General features: G+C 41.9%; 1 protein-coding gene across 20 annotated transcripts in view; it reads right to left on the bottom strand.

Annotated features, from left to right (window-relative positions):
• The window catches only part of PTPRS (protein tyrosine phosphatase receptor type S), a 532,810-nt gene that overhangs the window by 150,638 nt on the left and 361,244 nt on the right, over positions 1–20,928 (bottom strand). For all 20 annotated transcript variants that reach the window (XM_033953845.1, XM_033953844.1, XM_033953846.1 and 17 more), the window contains exon 6: positions 20,110–20,220. In XM_033953845.1, the coding sequence (XP_033809736.1) occupies positions 20,110–20,220 (111 nt within the window). The remainder of the gene's footprint in view (positions 1–20,109; positions 20,221–20,928) is intronic.

The raw sequence follows: 20,928 nt of genomic DNA, 5'->3' as shown, positions 1-20,928 counted from the left end.
TAGTGCTGGCACCAAATATTTTGCCCCACCCACAATCCTGGCCATAGATAAGCTTTATTTCTGAGCAAACACCTGCATGAAATCTAACAGTGTACAACTATATCCCTTTGGCAATAATGGGATTTCCCCTCTCCACCAAAGCTCATTCAAAAGGGCTCAAACTAACTGCTCAGATGGCAGGCCCGTGAGCCTCTCTAAATGTTCCTTTGCCCTTCAGAAGGCCCAAGAAGAGCATATGGTAGGAACATAAACATTTAGAACAAATAGTGCATCTTTTTTAAGGACAAATCCTGCATGCTCCCCTTTTAACATGAACCCCTTGTGACCCTTTCAGAACACTCGTGTAAGAAGAGCAAATAGAACCAAGCTCTAGAACAGGGGAAGGGCAAACACCACTTTGAAGCAATGTACTTCTCTCCCAATGTGGAAATGGAAAAATTCCATCTTAGAAATATACTTATTAATGTATCTCTAGTATTAAACTGGGATTCTTCTGGAACTAGTAAGATCATTAACTACATGCATTATGTATGCTGAATCTTCACTTCACTGCCCTTCTGGAGAGGAAAAACATAATAAGTCACTTGTATCTTGGGTAGTGACCAGTTTATATAACCCTAATAAATACTAGGCCTCCAGATGGTCTAAGGCAGTGGTTCCCAACCCTGTCCTGGAGGACTATCAGCCAATCGGGTTTTTGGGATAACCCTAATGAATATGCATGAGAGAGATTTGCATATAATGAAGGTGACAGGCATGCAAATCTGCTTCATGCATATTCATTAGGGCTATCCTGAAAACTTGACTGGCTGGTGGTCCTCCAGGACAGGGTTGGGAACCACTGGTCTAAGGGGTGAAGGAGAGTATAATAGAAGAGTAAACTAACCTATGTACCTGAAATAATGAATCTATTTTTATGCATTCATGGGATCCCTTTGTCTGTAAGATACCAAATTCCCTATATAAGGAGCTGGCTTTTGTCCAGAGTTTAGAACATACTATGCCTGCCTTTAAGACTTCTGTGTTCTCTTATATCGATATATTAAAAAACAATTGTTAAACTGAGCACAAGCTAGCATTTATTTCCACACCATCACCTAGACCACTCCATTTCCCATACTTGGTGGTTATTTTTATGATCTTTTTGGCTTGAATCATCTGTCTTGGTGGATGGGCGTTTAACACTTCAGTATTTTTTTTTGTTTGTTTTCACATCTATAGAACTCTTAGGTTTCAGAAAACAGAGTCACAGCAAAATCCCCTGAGAGTCATGTCCAAGTCCAAAACAAGATGGAAAGAAATAGAAACGAAACAGAAGGGCATGCATACAGAACAGGGAGGGGGAAGGGGAGTTAGGGCTAGGGATGAAGGATAGGGGCTCAGGGTAGGGGTTTAGGGGGACAGGGTAGATGTTATGCAGCTTTCTAGAGGAAATGTAGGAGGGAGAATGGGAAGGGAGGAAAACGCACATTGACGGACAAGATCCTATCAGCAGACAGCATTAACCACGACAGACACCAGCGTGTGATGCAAACACTGTGTTGTCATGGAAACAGGACAAGACAGTAATTCTAACGGAGACTCATTAAAACAGAATTAAAGGGTGAAGAAAAAAAGAAAAGAAAAACTAAATATATAAAGCAGGTTTTGAATACCAAATATCAGAGTCTGAAACAGAGAAACCAATTGCAGGTGATCAGTCTTTTTATTTGTTTTAGGTTAGGCGGTATATAAAAAAAATAATTATTATTATAAATGGCTTCCAAACACTCTCACAGAATACAAGCCCAAAAGTACAGCTTTATTTCAATGTAATCTTGGATGGTGATATATTGCCAGAGGCGCAGAATTTTTTTTAAAATTTATTGTTTATTTTTGGGTAAAGAGTACCTTAAATACCATCTGGGGTGAAAATATCCCTCAGGTTTTCACCAAATATGTGAAAATAAAGCATTATCTTTACACCCAAAATAGATTACATACACAAAAAGTAACCAGTACCCTTGGAAGGGTTAGTGGAGATCAATAGTTTGAAAAGTCTTGAAAAATTGCTAGTGGCCTGAAGAAGCTTGGGCCTGGGCCACTTATTCTGAAGGACATTTTATAGCAGGGTGTCTTAAGCATGAAAGGCACCTAGGTTCATATGTGCCCCATTTTTATAAAGGCAATAATTCATGTTGATAAAATAGTCTAACTTAAGTGAGTTACACTGCTTCATGGCAGGAGTAATTTTGTGAAATATATGCCCAATAGAAATCAGTGGGTGATATTCAGCCAGTGATGAGCAATAGTTAAAATCTTGCTGCTAGAACTTAACCTGAAAATTCAATGCCACGCGCTATGTACTAACCATGAATTTTTAGTAGAAATAACGTCCTCTAAATATTTATAGTTAACCAGTTAAATGCAATTTAAGTGGTCAGCAGTTGTTGCTAACTGGTTAAATAATACTGAATATTGAGAGGAGGCGGGACAGGTATTTTATAAAACGGACGTTCAAGGGCTGATCCTACACCCTTCTCCAGCCCAAGTAACATCTAATGTATGTGTTAAGGGAGTAATTCTATAACATGGCACCTTGATTTAGGCAAAATCAATTCAATGATAGGACAATAAAATTCTACTATTGAGCAAAACATCTGTAATTTAATATTTTTTTTATATAACTACTTATAACTACAGTATATTGATGTGCATGGTAAAGTATAATCACCCAACTGTATTGGATTGGTGATTTGTTACATACATCACTGCACAGTCCATCCAAACGAGTATGAAAAATTAAAAAACTATTAGATCTATAATTTAATACAGAAAGATGTATAGTAGAATCTCAGATAAACGGCATTCAACCGGCAAAAAATCTGCTGACAAAAAAAAAGTCTCCCATGCTCCTTAGACAACCTCCAAACAACCCCCCTCTCTCCCTCCAGTCCCCAAAGCAGCAGGCAGCCACAAATATCCCTTCCTCCAACCCCTAAGGCAGCAGTGACAGCTGTCTTGACAACCCTCCTCCTCCCTCCCTCCAGGACAGTATTCCTCCTACCTGAGACAGTAGCAGCAGCCAATCCTCACAATCCCCTTCCCTCTCTTGGCCCTGAAGCAGCAGCATCAGCCGATCCTGATGTCACTTCAACGCATCAGAAGAAAGGCCCTGCCAGAGCTGGTCAGAAGCAGTCTGTTTACAGAGCTTCTTCTATTCACTGGCTGCCGCTACTGCCTCGGCAAGGGAGAGAAGGTGGTTGTAAGGATTGGCTGACACTGTTGCCTCAGGCCTGGAGGGACAGGGTGATTGTCAGGATTGGCTCTGCAACTTCAGGGCTGGAGGGAGGAAGGGGTGTTGTAAGGACCGTCTCTGCTGCTTAGGGGGCCAGAGAGAGAAAGGGGTGTTGTCAGGAATGGCTGCCTACTGCTATGGTGGGGTTTTTTTTTTTTTTTTACAGTAACTCTCAAGCAACCAGAAAAACAGTTATCCGGCACCTATCAATCCCCATGGGTGCCAGATAGCTGAGAGTCTATAGTACTTATCTTGTAGGTCCTGATAGTCTTTATGACATTGGGATGTTAAATATTGTGCTTTTTACTGTCCAATATAATATTCTCAAAAACAAGTCCCAAAGTGCTTCCAACAATTAACATAGTCTACTGACTTCTCTCTGTCTACCCTACCCACATCAATAGTCATAAGCATTTATATAAAAATATATACTTTCCTTCAAATGTTTTTTACTCAATAGTAGAATTTTGTGATATTTTCCTTTCATTTAAGTGATTTTGACTAACAAGAACATATATTAAATAATTATCCTTGATTAATTGTTATTTAGGTTTACCTTGATTTAGGTGCCATAGTGGGACACACTTAGTGCCAATTCCAAAGCGACTTCAGGGTGTGCCGAAGCCATTGTAGAATACTAGCATGACAGCTTGTTGGTATACCCATTTTACAGCAGGTTAATGGGTGGTGTTAAGTTAGTGCACCAAAGTGTACTATGCAACACACATAAACTAATACTAATTTAGAAATTCCACACACAATGTGGCAACAAGGCCATGAGCCCTCATGCTCTGCCCATTTTTAAGCCTCCCATGCAGTTAGTTATAAGCCAAGTGAATTTGGTGTGTGCTTTATAGCACCTAGCACTTACACGCGTGAATGCCAATTATTGGAGTCAAAAACAGTTGTAAGTGCTAGCATTCTATAAGCAGTGGCATACCTGTCAGGGTGGAAACCCGGGGCAGAGTTTTCATCTCTTAATCCCTTGATCTTAGTGAAGCTTTGAAACATCTAATGCTTCCTCTGAAGTGATTCCCATTAGAGAATGACACGGTGACAAAATTCATCACCGTTCCCGTCCCCAAGGATAACTGCGGGAAACCATCATCATGTCATTCTTTAAGGAGAGATGGAAGAATCAGAATATGAATGGCCACAACCACTGACCCTCAAGCTTCGCTTTGAAGAATGCTGGTGTAGAAGGACTGAGGTTGAAATAGACACTAAAAAATGACATGGGATTATTTCCCGCGGTTATCCGCGGGGACGGGAACGGTGATGAATTTTGTCACCGTGTCATTCCATCCTAATGTTTTTACCACTCCCCATTTACCATCCCTTTTTTACTAATTTTACTTCGATGTATTTTAAACAATCTTTCCCTCCCCTACTTTCCTTCTGTTTCATGTACGTTAACCTAAATTCGTCTAGGATTTTTTAATATTTGATAAAATATTGTATTTATTTATTTTAATTGGGTTTTTTTTTGCAATTTTTTATATTGTACACCGTTTAGACACTTATTTTGATAGACGGTATATAAAAAATAAAGAAGCTTGAAACTTGATACCCTCTTCCAGGCAATGGGAAGGTGTGTGGATTGGTCGTGGGGATGTGGGCTGCCTGTGCATGGCCGTTGGTTCTGCTGGTCTCTCATCCTGGAACAGGAAGTTGACGACAGAGGGGGCGGAGGTCTGTGGAGCTGACGGCCGCACACAGGTGGACCACAGACCCGCAAATGCTCCAGCACCCAAGAGCTCCCCGCACCTGGGGTGCCCTTGATATGCCAATGTCTAAACCCATGTGCATATTTGAGGACCAGTGTTATGTTTCTGTGTATCTATAAAGGATGATTTTAAAATCCCCTTTCTGAGCATGTATAATTCTGTTCTATGTGCTGAAATTGCTTATAAAACGGCCCCTATATGTCTTTGTAAGAAATTTTTTTTTTTTAACAAATTGGGCACATTTTTTCCAGGGTGCAAGTTTTGTCACTGCAATGTTCTCTTGTAGGGAAAATTAACAAAGTTCTCATTACAGAAGTGAGCTTAGAAAATTCCACGGGCAGGCTACAAACAGCTGCTCCACAGCTGTCACTGAGAAGTCACTCTGTTTCTGTGGCACAACAATATGTCAAAGGACAGGATTTTTCATGTTCACTATATCCTTTCCCCTCTCTTGCCGAGCATTGTAAAATGTGGATGAAGTGGGAGAGGAAAGGCTGTGCATTTCTGCTCTGTAGCCTTGAGCAGGTTTGATATTTCAAGAGGCTTCTGGGTCTCTTCACTTGTAATCCTGCCTCTCTTTTCCTGAGTTCAGCTGCTTCAGATTGATTCTTGTTCAAGGACAGACCACAGTTTTTCAGCACTGACAGTTCACTGAAAGGTCATGATAGAGCACTAGGGACGAAAGAAGGGATGAAAGGAGAGAAAAGGCAAGTATGAAAAAAAAAAGGATAAGAAAAGAGAAAAGTACGAGAAAGGGGAGGAACATAGAGCAGGTAAAGACTAGCAAAGAGTTGAAGGCAAGCAAAATAAGAAATTAGAAGCTGTATACCCATAGACTGAGTTGGGGAGGAGGGGATAGGAGAAACGTATTTACAGAGAGTAGCTGGAACCATGGTCTGCACAAGATCTCCTCCAATTTGGTTCACTTCTGTTTTAATGATGGTGAATTAATCTGTGCATAGGAGACAGAGAAGTCTATGATGTCTTTAGCTTGACCTTTCACTTTAAAGCTTTCCATACTTGATATATCATGTAAGGCACTGTTCTTCAACCGCCGGTCCGTGGACCGGTGCCAGTCCGCAGAAAATTTCTGCTGATCCGTGCAGGGCCGGCAAGATTAAGGTGATCATAGGTCCCGTTTTCAGACCTCCTGTCCCGTTGTCCCCACACACAGCTTCGGGACAACGGGACAGGCGATCATTTCCTGTCCCTACCTGTTGCGCAAAAAATAAAAAGCCTCCCTCCTTCCTTTCCCTGGGTTGGCTGCTATCTTACCACGCTGCTGCTGCTGCTGCTAAAGCCGACAGGAAGTCTTTCCGACGTCAATTCTGACGTCGGAGAGGACGTTCTGGGCCAGTCAATCGCTGCCTGGCAGGCCCAGAACGTCCTCTCTGACGTCAGAATTGACGTTGGAAAGAAGACTTTGTGTCGGCTTTAGCAGAAGCAGCAGAAGGGTGGTAAGATGGCAGCCGACACGGGGAAAGGAAGGAGGGAGGCTTTTTTTTTTTTGCACAGCAGGGAGGGAAGGAGGTAGGCAGGCAAGCAGGCTGGCTTTGGCCAGGAAGGGAGGAAGAGAGGTAGACAGGCTGGCTTTGGGGGTGGAGGTGGGACAAAGTGTTGAAGGCAGTGAAAGGGACATAGGAAGGAGGCACTGGGGGCACTAAAGACATGGGAAGGATGCACTGGGGGCACTAAAGACGGGAAGGGGCACTAAGGACATGGGAAGGAGGCACTGGGGGCACTAAAGACATGGGAGCGAGGCACTGGGGGCACTAAAGACAGGAAGGGGCACTAAGGACATGGGAAGGAGGCACTGGGGGCACTAAAGACATAGGAAGGGGCACTAAGGACATGGGAAGGAGGCACTGGGGGCATTAAAGACATGGGAAGGAAGCATTGGGGGCACTAAGGACATGGGAAGGAGGCACTGGGAGCACTAAGGACATGGGAAGGAGGCACTGGGGGCACTAAAGACATAGGAAGGGGCACTAAGGACTTGGGAGGCACTGTGGGCACTAAAGACATGGGAAGGAAGCACTGGGGGCACTAAAGACAGGAAGGGGCACTAAGGACATGGTAAGGAGGCACCGGGGGCACTAAGGACATAGGAAGGAAAGAGGGAGGGAATAGAAAGGGACAATTTTTGGGCCTGAGTGCAGAAAGAAAGAAACGAAAGAAAGGATACACAGATAGAAGGAAACGCAACCAGAGACTCATGAAATCACCAGACAGCAAAGGAAGGAAAAATGATTTTATTTTCAATTTAGTGATCAAAACGTTTCAGTTTTGACAATTTATATCTGCTGTCTATATTTTGCACTATATTTGTCTATTTTTCTATAGTTACTGAGGTGACCGAGCTCACGGAGATGGGGCGGAAACAGGGTTTTTAAATTTTAGTCCTAGTAGTTTGCCGGTCCACAAAATAATTCTTTTATTTCTGCCGGTCCAAGGGGGTAAAAAGGTTGAAAAACACTGAAGTAAGGCATATACAGTATTTTTAAAGTGCTCTTGGCTAAGAAGAGGGTGAATCTCTTCATAAAGGTGATTAATAAATCCAAATAAAAAGACCCTAAGGTGCTATGAAATGAAGACCCTTGCAACATTCCCAGTCTATGGTAGCACAATAATAAGAATGAGACAAATACTTCCTCTTCATGCACACAGTGCTTTTAAGTCTCATAGGTTAAACATTGATTAAATATAGTTATTTTTATATGCTAACATTTTTTTTATATAATTGCTTAAGATATGGGAATAATTTAGAAGGAGATTTGATTAAGGACTCTCATTTGGCAAGTCCAAGGAGTAGCTTCTCCTTCCTTTTCCCTCCCATCCCTAATCCGCCTTTCTTTTTCAATCTCTTCCTCATATTTTCAATGGTAGCATTTGTTTCAACCACAAGCCTCCTGCATAAAAGTCTTTTCCTAGTATTTAAAAGAAGTTGCTCGTGGAAGTTCAGACCAAGCAAAGACAAAGGGTCATGGTAAAACTGACTTGAACTTACATATGTTCACAGGCCTCATTTCTCTAAATCTACTAAGAGAGAATAGGATGGGGATGGTGGGCGGGCAGAGAGGACACTGCATCCAATCAGTATATCAAAATGATATTTGTAGAACCAAGCTTTAAAAATCAAGGCCTCCTCAATATGTTCTCATTTCATGCATTCATTTTGCAAGGGAGTTCCTGGAGTTGTTTTCTGTGAGAGCCATTTGTCAAAAAGGTTTTTAAGTAATAGATCAGCCACTGACAGCCTGGGTACTAGTGGTGCCAGTTTTATAGGTAGGAAGCAGTAACTTGAGCGTTTCAAGCCCTGATTCACAGTAACAAAACCCAAAAGAATTAAAGGGGGGGGGGGAAGGAGAAACATAAAAAGGAAGAAAGGTAATGTGAGCTTTTGAAGCAAGTAACTAAATGATGGCACATTTTGACGCTCAGCAAGCAGGTTGCTCCAAATGAGGCGAGAGAAGGCGGACATTATCGGCCATTTTGGTGAGACAGAAGCCATTCCGTCTTTTTCCAAAATGAGGTGGGGAGGGGTGGGAGGAAGGTAGGGTTTGCCAAAATAATGTGCAGCCTCTACATTATTAGTGACATTTAGATTACACCTGGCATTCTTCCCTCTTTGCTTCTCTTGGAATTCTAAAAGTACCTCGTTAGGGCTTTTTCCTTCACTACTCCCTCTGCTCCTCCTCCTTTCATCTCAAGTTTCCTTTTTTCCTGGTGCTATTTTTCTCATGGTCTGAATTAAGATCCTTGAAGGACAAGAGATACCTTCTCACCTTTCTTTTTCTTTTGTTCATGCCAGGTCATTCTAAACAGATCAACATCCATAACTGATGTAATAAAAAAAACAACAAAAAACAGGCCCCTTTTATCAAGCTGCACTAGAGATTTTTAGTACTGGCTGGTGAGGTAAGTGCTTCAGTGCTCATAGGAATTCTTTGAGCATCGAAGCATTTACCACGCTGGCCCTCGCTAATAACTTCTAGCACAGTTTGATAAAAGGGGTCCATAGTCTTCACCATCTCTGGAATTGCGTTTAGCACTGTCATTTTTCTTTAAATTTAAGTACAGCATTAGTTGACTGACAGGCCGGTTGCTTCATTCGGATGGTTATGTGGTAGAACAGCAGTGTCACCTAAACCCATATGAATTTCAAGCAGCCCTACTGTAGTTGCTATAACGCATGCTAGCATGGACTTTTCATTCTTCTTTAAATTGACAAGGTGTAATCTAATATTTTGACCCTAAAACAAAGAAACCAGCAGTGCAAAGGTGTACGAGACACAGGCAGACAGGCAAGCAAGCAAGCAGGCAGGCAGACAGACAAGCTTCTCTATACTCAGCAAGGCACATTGTTCCTGCACAGTACAGCTACTTCCCAGGTGCTTTTGAGAAATCCATCTGCAGAAGCACAGGTGACTAAAAAGCAGAATTTTAGTCTTTAACCATTGGAAAGTGGGTTTTGGAGACAACCTTAGCCACCTACACAAACCCATGTTTTGTATGCCTTCTGGATCCTCTCCATTGTTTGTACTGGAAGTATTTCTCTAAGAATATACCACCAATAAGACCTAAGTTCCCCCGTTTTTTCCACCTCACTGATTCTACTATTGTCTTATGCAGGACATTAGAATCTCTTCTCTACACACACACCAGCAAGCTAACCTGAACGCAGGTTTGGGTTGATTGGAAATGAATCCAGATTTTGATTCTCACGCTAAACCTAAGAATATATAAGAATAGTTAGTTTCAACACTGAGACACTAATGCCTGTTCTTTGTATAGCTGGGTGGTTGCACTACCCAGATTTCACCCACCCACTGCAGTGCTGGTGACTATAAAATCCATAAAGCTGAACTTAGTACAAGATTCTCCTTTATCACTGAGAGGAGGCCTTAATATTGTCATCTAACAAAATTTGATAACACCAAAGGGACATTAAGGGAGCGAGGGCATTTTTAGCTACCATTTCCTATTTCCTGCCAATAAAATTCATTGACTAGGAAGGCTTTGCTTGGAGAGGATGGTCTCTGCTTTTTGCTTCTGAAGATCAAAAGAGTAATAATCCATAGAAACAAACTGTGGAAGCATGGATGGTTAGACCACAAATTCATTGAGGCATTTCTTGAAACTAATGTTCAGTGTTTTATTGATAGGCATTCATAAAGTTATAATAGGGAACTCACTTGAGAATACAACCAATAATAGGTTGTTTATTTTATCAATGTGCCATTTTCCTGGGATAGGGACCTATGTAGTATATGGAACCTTTTTTTTTCCTTTAAACTCAATATTCTCTACCTGAGGCCAACTGTCTTATATAGAAGGATGCTAGATGCTGTGTTAGTGTCAGACTATTCTTAGTTCAAACTATCTGTGGCGTATCAAGGGAGGGGTGGGAGGTGCGGACCGCCCCGGGTATCAGCCCTAGGGGGGGTGCACAGCTGGCCGGGTCCAGAACCTCCCACGCTGCTCTAAATGGCACCTGCACCTTAGCACGGCTGCCGTACTTATTCTGAAGCAGAGTCAGCAGCTGTGCTGAAGTGCAGGAAGATCCCACGATGATTGCGTCTGCCAGCTCTGCTGAGGAAGACGTAAGTGATGTTGGAGGGGGTGGACCGGCAGCTGCAGTCATCGTGGGACCTTGCCGCAACTTCCTGCATCTGCCAGCCCACCCCTACGACGTCACTTACATCTTCCGGAGCAGAGGCAGTCATCGCGGGACCTTCTTGGTTTGGAAGGAGAGAGGAGCATAGATGGATACTGGAGGGAGAGAAAGGGGGTCAGGGTAGTATGGAAGGATGGTTGAGGGAGAGAAAGGGGCAGGGTGATATGGAAGGGTGGTAGAAGGAGAGAAAGGGGGCAGATGCTGATGGAATTGGTGTGTAGGGAAAGGGGAGAGAGACATAAGGGGGAAGGATACTGATGGAATTGGGTTGGAGGGTAAGAAAGGGGGCAGATACTGATGGAATTAGTGTGTGGGGAAAGGATACTGGATGGAATTGGATTGGAGGGAAAGAAAGGGGGAACATGCTGATGAAAGTGGGGGGAAGGGAGAGGAGAGAGTGAAATGCCAGACCATAGGGGTGTGGGAGAGGGAAGGGAAGAAGAGGAGAGAGATGACAGACCATTGGAGGAGTGAAGGGAAGAAGATGGATGCCAGACCAATGGGGGTGAAGGAAGAGATGGAAGGGGGAGGCATAAAGTTTCTGGAAGGGGAATAGAAGGAGAGAAGATGCCATATAGAAGGGGCAGAGAGAGGGTAGACAGTGGATGAAAGGAGGAGAGTGATGAGAAGATGAGGAAAGCATAATTCAGAGAAGACAAGGTATAAAAAAAAATTCTATTCATTAATTTTTTTGCTTTAGGGGAGATGCATCGCTGTTTCTGTGGTGTTGCATTGTATGCAGAGTCCAGCTTCTTGGTGGTTCAATTTAACCTTTGCCTATGTATTTCTATTTTATTCCTCCTTTTACAAAACTGTAGAGCGTTTTTTAGCGCCAGCTGTGGTGGTAACAGCTCTGATGCGCAGAATTCTATGAGTCTGAGCTGTTACCACCATGGCTAAAAAACACACTACAGTTTTGTAAAAGGGGGAGGGGTTAATTTGTGATTACATATTCCATACTAGGTGAAGGTTTTCTGTGTTCAAACATTGTGTTAGGATTGATTGTGCAGGATTGATCTGTACTAGTCTGGCTTGTTTAGTTTTACAATGGGTGTATTGATGTTGTACTGCTCACTGCAGTATGTAAGATGCTGCCTTTTCCTAGGTATACTCTTGTGTGACATGTGGATTGTTACTAAAAATAATGTTTTTCATACAGATGGGGGGGTGGATTGTTACTAAAAATAATGTTTTTCTTACAGATGGGGGGGGGGTGTGAGGGTGTCATAAAATAATGGGCCTTGGGAGTCACATATGTTAGGTACGCCACTGCAAACTATACTCTCTTCCTGCAATTTTTTTCATTAGAACCCTCCCACCTCGCCAATATTTTTTGGATGCAGCCATGCCTTTTGACCAACGTTCAGAACTGACACGTGCCCCAGTTTAGCACTCATAGGCTTCTATGTCCAACAAGAGAATTAATTTTAATTTAGGTATTTTATTTATTTTGGTTGTAATTCTGGAATATGTCTCCATTTTTTAAAAATTTGTAAACTGCAACGTGGTATATAAACAATGACTGTAATGTAATGTAAGAGAAAAAGGAAAGGTAATGCACCAAGGGACCCTCCTGACACTGAATACACAATTCCATAATACTACTCTATCCTAGGGGAAAAAAGGAGGCACATAATACACAATTCCATAATATCCTAGAGCAGTGTCTTGCAAACTTTCCAGCCAGCAGCACACTAAATCCAGTGCCCTGGCCGGAAGTGTGCGGACATTGCCGCAGTCCATTTTGGTGGAGGGATCCGGGAGGTGTGGGGATAGGATGTTTTGAGAAAAACGCCCAAAAATCAGGTCGTATAAATGCCCATTTTTGAACTCACAAGACATCTATCTTTAAAAAAAAAAAAAAAAAAAAGGCCCAGCTAGATGTTTTGTCCAGCTAGACATCTAAGGTTTTTTTTAACATTATAAACAAAAAAACACCCCGTCCAAATTAAGCCATCTGCAGTTAGGAGGGGCTAGCATTTTTAATGGACATGCAGGAGAGCAGTGGGGCACCTTAGGGGACACTTCTGTGAACTTCACATTAAGGATACCAAGTACACATCTCACCATAACCCCTTTACATTATATGGTGAGCTCTCCAAAACTCCCTTAGAACCTACTGTATCCACCTATCTACCACCCCAATAGCATTTATGCCTGCAGGTGTCACCTATATGGCAGTCAGTGGATTTTTGGTGGGGTCAGACTTTCTACCATAAGTGTACTAGTTAGGTTGGCATATGGGCCTGGATCCCCTTCTCTACAATCCACTTCACTGCCCACAAGGCTACTCCAGAGTAGTGCTACCCCATTCAGGGAAAAAAATCTTCAAATCAATTTGGCCTATTGAATCGATTTTTCAATTCGATTTTCCCTGGCAGGTTTATTTTGTAGCTTCTTCACACCCCACCCCTCTTTGTCCTTTCCAACCCCACACCGGCATTGTGGTTAAAACAAAATAAACAAAAAGACTTTTCCTCTATCTGCAGGGTCCTAGCTCATGCTCGCTGTCTATGTCTAACACCATCTCTGATAGGATACTCATTTCAAATCTGACATATCATAATCACAAAATAGAAATATATATTTTTTCTATCTTTTGTTGTCTGGTCATTTTATTACTCAAATCATGTTGGTCCCAGGCTCTGGTTTCTGTTTGTCTTCTGCTCATTTGACATTTTCTTCTTTCTCCTTACTCGCCATCCATCTTCCATCTCTGTATCTTCCCTTCCACTGCCATATCCAACATTTCTGTTTCTTTCCCAATGTCTACCATCTCTCTCTCTCTCTCTCTCCCTGCCTTGTGTCCTGGGTCAAACCTCTCTATTCCCCCCATGCAGCATCTCTCCCTTCTTCCCCTCAATTATCATGAGCAAAATTTCTTTCTCTCTCCCCATGCACCATCTCTCCCTGCCCTCAACCCTATGTTCAACATTTCTCTTTCTCCCACACTCTTCAACCTCTACACTGCATCCCTCGGTACCTGCCTAGACAAATTAGGTCTAACCTCCTATAGCTATAGAGACGACATCACCATTCTCCTTTCTTTTGATCAACCAGTGCCCTTCATGACAGACACACTATACAGAACACTAGAAACAATAGCAACATGGATGAAAGAGCACAAACTGAAACTGAATCCTGACACAACAAAATTCATCCTCCTCGAAAATAACAAAACCCCAACCATAACAAACCTAGTAATAAACTCAATCATATACCCTATTCAACCCACTCTAAAACTTCTGGAAATGCTGATAGACAGAGGCTGTATCATCCAGCCACAAATCAACAAAACAATACAGAAATCATTAGCATTCATGAGAAACCTAAGGTAAGCTCGAAAATTTTTCGACAGAAAACAATTCCAGCTCGTGGTCCAGTCCGTAGTCCTGGGTCTTCTAGACTACTGCAACATCCTCTATCTTCCCTGTCCTGCAACCATGATAAAACAGCTACAAACAATACAAAACACAGCTCTGAGACTTATCTACTCACTAAGGAAACACGACCATATCACAGCGGCGTACCTTGATTCACAATGGCTCCCAATACAAGCAAGAATACTATTCAAATTCTATTGTCTATTATTTAAAACCATAAACAGAGACTGCACAGCCTACTTGAACAACCAACTAATCCAAACAACCACAACCAGACATAGGAGAACCCACACTCCATTCACGCACCCTCCAATCAGAAACGTCAAACAAAAAAAAATGTATGATGGCCTCCTGGCCTCTCAAGCAGCAAAACTAGACTACCAATTCTCCAATTTACTGATCACGACTTCAGACTACAAAACCTTCAGAAAAGAAATAAAAACCCTGAAATCCTTAAAGACAAACTAACACAGCAAGAATCATCTCAATCCCCAATAGCAACCCGCTCCACTCCATAATACCACGGGAAATGTCCAGATAACTCCTTATGTATTCCTAAATGTCCAAATAACTCCTTATGTAATCCACCTTGAACTGCAAGGTAATGGCGGAATAGAAATCACTAATGTAATGTCTCCCTCCCCTCCATCATGTGCAGAATTTCTCCCTCTCACCCCTTTATATCTGTTTGTTGCATCTCTCCCTTCATCTCCTGCAACCCATGTCCAACAATTCTTCCTTTCTCCCCCCTGTGCAGCAGCTTTCCATCCCTCTCTCCCATCCCACTGTGCAGAAGCCTTCCATCTCTCCTATCCCCACGTGCAGCACTTCCTGACTGACTCCTCCACCATGAGTCCTGAAATACTTTCAGTCCTCCTAAAGCAGCAGCAGCACTCTTAATAGGCTGCTTGCAGCCTGCCCCGCCAGGGCTTCCCTCTGTCGTGTCATCAGTGACGTAGCAAAGGGCAGGCCCCAGTGGGGCAGGCCATGAGCAGCCTGTTCAAAGCGTTGCCTTTGCTGGCCAGCCACTGCCGCTGCCACTGCTGCTGCTTTAGGAGGACCAGAGGAATGTCAGGACTCACTGAATTAGTGAGTCCGATTTTTTTGCACAACAAATTGATTCACTGAAGTAAATTAGTGAATCGATTTGAATCAGTGAATTGGGCAGCACTACTCCAGAAACCTGCTTGCAACCATAGGAGCCAACTTTTCAAAATTATTGGGGGTTGCTAAACCCGACATAAATTACCTCTCCCTGGACACAGTCAATAAGTTTGTTCAATATTTGTGAGTGCTCAAGCACTCATAGCATCTACAGAGCTGGCTTCTATGTTTGCAGAGCTACCATGACTGCCATAGTATCTGCAGCTGTCATAGAAACAGGTATGTACCATTTCATGCAGATATTTGGGAGGTGGGAGGGGGTCAGTGACTACTGAGGGAGTGTGTGGAGGACATATTTTCATCCCTACAGTCAGTTTGGGTACCTTTTTGGCCCTTATTTGTTTTATAAACAGATCTACTCCAAAATATCCAAATTGTGCCCTGGATATTTTGTAAATGTTTGATTATCGCTGTAAAATGTCCAAGTGCTAATTCCGTACAAAACACGCCTCCCTTATAATTTAGATGCACTGGAGACAAAATGACCAGAAAGATGTCTAAAATGTCAGTTTCGAAAATGCCCACTTGGATGTTTTGATTAGTAAGACATCCAAGTGCTGGTTTATACTGTCTTTTGGACGTCTATCTTTTTTGAATATGAGCCCCCCCCAAACTGTCTTTTGTATTCTGCAAATTTCAGTATAGATTTGATGTGGATCACAAAACAGTTATCCCTCATCCAAGGAAAATGCAATTAAAAAAAGCAGTAATAACTAATACAACATAATTAAATGCATTCTCAAATAAGTAAGTTTTTATGAAAATGATAGTAGGAACCTAAGTGGGAATTGCCAGGGAGCATTCAGATGGGTGGGGCTTGGCATATTGTAAGTTTCATCCATCCTTTCTATATTTGTGTGACTACAGTTATACCAGGTCCATGGCTGGTTTAACAGTAGGCACACAAATGCTGGGTATTGCTAATATTCTATAGTGGAATCTAGGCACTGAAATGCCAGTACAGAATAAGCTCTCATCACATGGCATTCTAAAAGGAAGGCACCCAGTAACAGGATTGCTTCCTTAGTGTGAGGAAGAGAGAAGGGTACAGAATCCTACTATATACCCTAAGCGGACAGAAAGAATGTGCAAGAAAAATAATCCGAGGTAAAGGATGGAAACACCAGAATATTTCAGAGAAAAAGGTTCAAGAACAGTATAGCATGTACTGTATATCTCAACTGTCAGAAAGAGACAAGAAAAGGAGGGAGAGAGTTGGGAAGATAGGAGACTATACTTTTCTCAGTTCTGCACTGGATTTCTCATATCATCACGCAACTTTAATACCTGTAAAAAGGAAATCAGGAGAGACACACTTAGCAGTAGTGGCTAACAGTTGGAAGATGGGGTCAACACTTCAAGGAAAGTTTATCACAAGAGGCAGAAATGGAGACTATCATTTTAGTCCAGTCTGGTAAATATTTGTTCTAGGGCACATCAGTGAGGATATAGCTGGCCTATGAGGGGGGATAAAAGTGTTGGGGGAAGCCAAGGTTTACAGACTTAGAAGTCCTAAGGAGACTGGAGAGGCCATGAATTTGGATTGCAGGTTGACCATGGTCCCTGCAAACCTGCTGAAGGACTGACGGATTGGATGACTCTCTCTTCAGGCTGACATACACATACACACACATGCCTGCACATATACACTTGCTTAGTTGCCCCTTTTCAGAGTTTGATTTCATCAAGTGACTGACTTGCTGGGAAAAGCTAATAATAGAAGTTATACACGCAACCTAACTGATTAAATTCTCTATAAGAGTCTACAAGTGTGTGGTTTATTAAAATGGCCCGGTGCCGTGTAGAGCCTGGTGAAGAGACTCTCAATGCCACAGGCAGGCTGAGGCAAACTTCCATAGACTGCATACCCTGCCTTGTTGATTAAAACTCCCACAGATACGGTTCTATCTTCTACCCAGTTGAATGAAATCTGGTCATAAATCTGCAAATTGAAGCCACCAAGTCAACTTCTTAAATACATCAAGTTGTATCATTGTCTCCTTAGTGATATGGACAGTGGCTGAGTATTACTATTTTTAGAGATGTGCATTTATATAAATTGTCTGCTAGGCAACAAACACTAAACTTTATCCTTTTTGAAAAATTAAAGAATCACCAGGGAATGGGGACAAGGCACCATAATTAAGTGACTGGTTCATCTCTCCTAGTTACAGTATAAATGAGCCCTTACTCCATCAACCCACTCCTATACCCTGAACTCTCAGATTTCTTGAACAGGTGTTATAGCTGTGTGACTCCTTAAGCCTGGGATGATTTACTAAAACAGAGCAGGAACACTGGCTCTTCAAAAATGCAGCAACTATTTACAATATAGCAAAGCACAGCATAGCCATAAACCAAAAGAAAATCAAAAGTGAAAATAAAAACATAAACTTAAAATTATATATGTAAAAAGTTATTAAATATAAAGTGTCATGCAAAGAAGATAGTTACATTCTCCCATCATGCATCAGGCTCAATGTCCAAGCGCCAAGTTACCATGACGACGTAAAATGCAAAAACCCCCAGCAACAGTACCAAAGGATGCATAGAGGCTCACAATGCAACTCATCTCGGTATTAGAGGCCCAGGTACAAGCGGGCTTTACTCATCTTAAAGATTTCTTGCTTTATTTTTCTTTTCTTAAGAATGTAAAAATGCGGGTAAAGAAAGTAAAAAAGAAAAAAAACACACCAACCTTCTCGTAGCTCTGAGGGATGTTAAGGGGGTTTGATGCAGAACACAATGACATGAGGAGAAGAGAGAAAATAGGGGAAACACAGAGAGAGTAAAAAAGGCCTTCTCAAGGCTTTCAGCTGCAAAGCGATTCTTTTGTTTCTTCTCACTTAGAAAAAAATAACTAACAACCTTTTTTCTGTTTTCAATTCTTTTTTATTACTTTTCCCTCCCTGCCTGGCTGGATTTTTGTTATGGTTTCATTTTTTTTTTTTTTTTGCACAGACCAGTCAGGCTCCTCAGGATGGGAGAGTGGGAAATGGGGGGAACCAGGTTGGTGGGATAGTGAGGGGTCAGTGATTGAGGAGCAAGAGGTAAAGGCTGATCCTGTAAAGATTGAGTGAAGCCCCAGGATTAGCCCAGTACCAGCCTGGCACACCAAACCACTCTCCCCAAGCCCCCTAGATCTTATATCAATGACAGGCTTTGCAGGGGTAATACACTCCAGAGCTGGGCACAAATACTGCTGCCCACTGAGTTTCAATGACTACAAAAAGATCAGGTCTTATACTTATTTTTTTTTAAGATAGATTTCTTATGGCAGTAACTTACAGAGATTCTAAAGAGACAAAGTATTTCAACTTGTGAACACAGACAAGTCAATCAAATCACTAAGGTTCTGCTAAGCTCAGGAGTCACCATGGGAACTCTTTTTAAATATATTTCAAGTTGACATTTCTTGTCCCTCCCCTAGCCAAAGAAACACATTATCTTCTCTACTTTTGTTACATTCAACAAAAACCAAAAGCAAGAGATAATGAGGAAAATATTATAGACATATTAAGATAAACCCAAAGGTTGGACAGTAGGGTGAACGCTTGCATTGTCACCCTAATTTATATTCTTAAATTTGTTAAATATGAAACAATTCTTAAATTCATACATAAATTTCCCTCCCCCCTTTGGGGCAACAAGTATAGATGCCCCATCTGAAGTTGGAATCCAGTGTTCTTCAGGTGTACTAGGATTTTGTCAATGGTCAAAACTGTCATCAACCAAGAGACTCTGGACAGTTAATTTGACCTGTAAAGAGTGCTTTGCAAAACACAAGCTGTGCATAAAAGCCAAATCAGAGCAGGCAACAGGAACATCTATCAAAATTTTTAATTGTTTTTAACCTCCCTTCTGTATTAAATCATGAAGTAAAGTGAGCCAGGAAACGAAATACAATTGGGTAAAAGAGTGAAGAAGTGAGCAAGCACCAGCGAGACAAAGCGAGTGAGAGGGTAAGCGACAGAGCCAACATGCATACGAAAGTCATTGTACCATGACAAGAGCTCTGCTTACATCCCTCTCTCTCATGGGTGGAAGAGCACAACCTTCTGCCCACTTGTATAATGGATCTGCAAACCGTACTTACATGGGGCCTCTTTTACCAATGCTATACTAATTTAAAAATGGTGGAGGAAAAGTTATCTCAATCTAAAAGGGATTTTTCACTTTTTATGAAATAGAATCATGGCACAATTATCTCTTTAAAATGATCTGTTTGAACTACTCTTGAGTAAAATTAAATTTAGAGAAGAGAAGACAAGTTGGTTATTGTCAGATTTTAAAAAAACTTTAAAAATTCAGGTGGATTTTCAAGAAACAAGCAATTCCTTTAGCAGATAAACTGACACATTACCACCATGGTTAAGGCATCTTTTCCCAGGAATGGCATCTCCACCAGAAGGCGTGCACATAGAACTGAGCACACATTATTTATTCTTAAATTATTAGGTTATTTATCATGCAAGAGTAATAGGGAGCAAAAAGCATGACTCAGCCTACGTGATGCTCAGAATTTTATATATGTGAAGAGTGGAGCTAAACCTATGTGGTGCAAAATGTTGAGTATTCATGAGGGATGGAGCTGAGCCATAGTGTCTGTGTACTTGGTAAGTGGGGGTGGGGAGAAACAGTGAGTAAATACATTTAGGGAACAACAGGTTGGCGCCCAGCCCATACTGAGGCATTAGTCTTTCTCACTGCCAGAGCTCTGTAACTGGTTGGCTTTCCTTTCTCCAAGAAGCTGAGGTCTGTAAACCAACATCAATCTATTCCACAGCAAACTTCTCACTTCTTAAGTAAGGAACCCTGAGGGGCAGGGCATCTTTTCAGCTTAATGCATTATCCTGTCTGCAGAGCTGAGGTGCTCCCTACCTCTCACATAAAGGTTAGCAGGTGAAGAATAGCGCACTCCAGCATTGTTAGTGGCCACACACTCATACTTCCCCTGATCCGTCTCATCGCTGTTTTCAATCTGCAAGGCACCTGATAAGAAAGAGAAAAATGGTAGTAATGACATTAAAACAAAATTAGAACAAGACCATTATTGCTCTTCTGGTACACAACCTATGGAGTACTGCCACTACCAGAACCAAAATTGTACTCAGCCAGAGAGTAATAATAGTGGCTCGGTGCCAGTTTCTCCAGTAACAATACTTAAGCCTGAGCGGGTGCCATCTACCAGTACCTGTACCAGTACCTGCCTCAGGCAGTGATCCCTGTACTTTCCTAATTCAAGAACACTTCAAGCAATGACAATAACTTTTATTAAATAACACCCCCCCCCCCAAAGAACCATTATATGAGAACATCCCCAGAGCCATTTTCAAGATCTGTCCAGCATCAGGATTTCTGAAATGAACCTGAAATGAACATTTAGGTAAAAACCTAAAGCTATTTCTTACAATAATCTAAGTGCATTGTGTCAATTGGAAACCAGGACACCAGAACCAGCCCTTCATTGCCTCCACTTGGACAGTTGAGCTGCAAGGTATTTTTGTACAATGTTCAAAATAAAAAAAACTTTCTTATTTAGTTGATGTATACAACTGGCCCGTGAAGAGGACAACAAATCAGCAAATCTCAAAAGGGTCACCAATTCCATTTCAGGAGTCAAAAACAAATGTCACCCATGTAGCTGTATGAGGTTCAGCATTAAGCTTCCTGCACAAACTTACCATTTTCTTAGGTCAT

The sequence above is a fragment of the Geotrypetes seraphini genome, chromosome 8 (genome assembly GCF_902459505.1).
Source record: "Geotrypetes seraphini chromosome 8, aGeoSer1.1, whole genome shotgun sequence".
NCBI lineage: Eukaryota > Metazoa > Chordata > Amphibia > Gymnophiona > Dermophiidae > Geotrypetes > Geotrypetes seraphini.
This window is presented reverse-complemented; position numbering and strand designations above follow the sequence as displayed.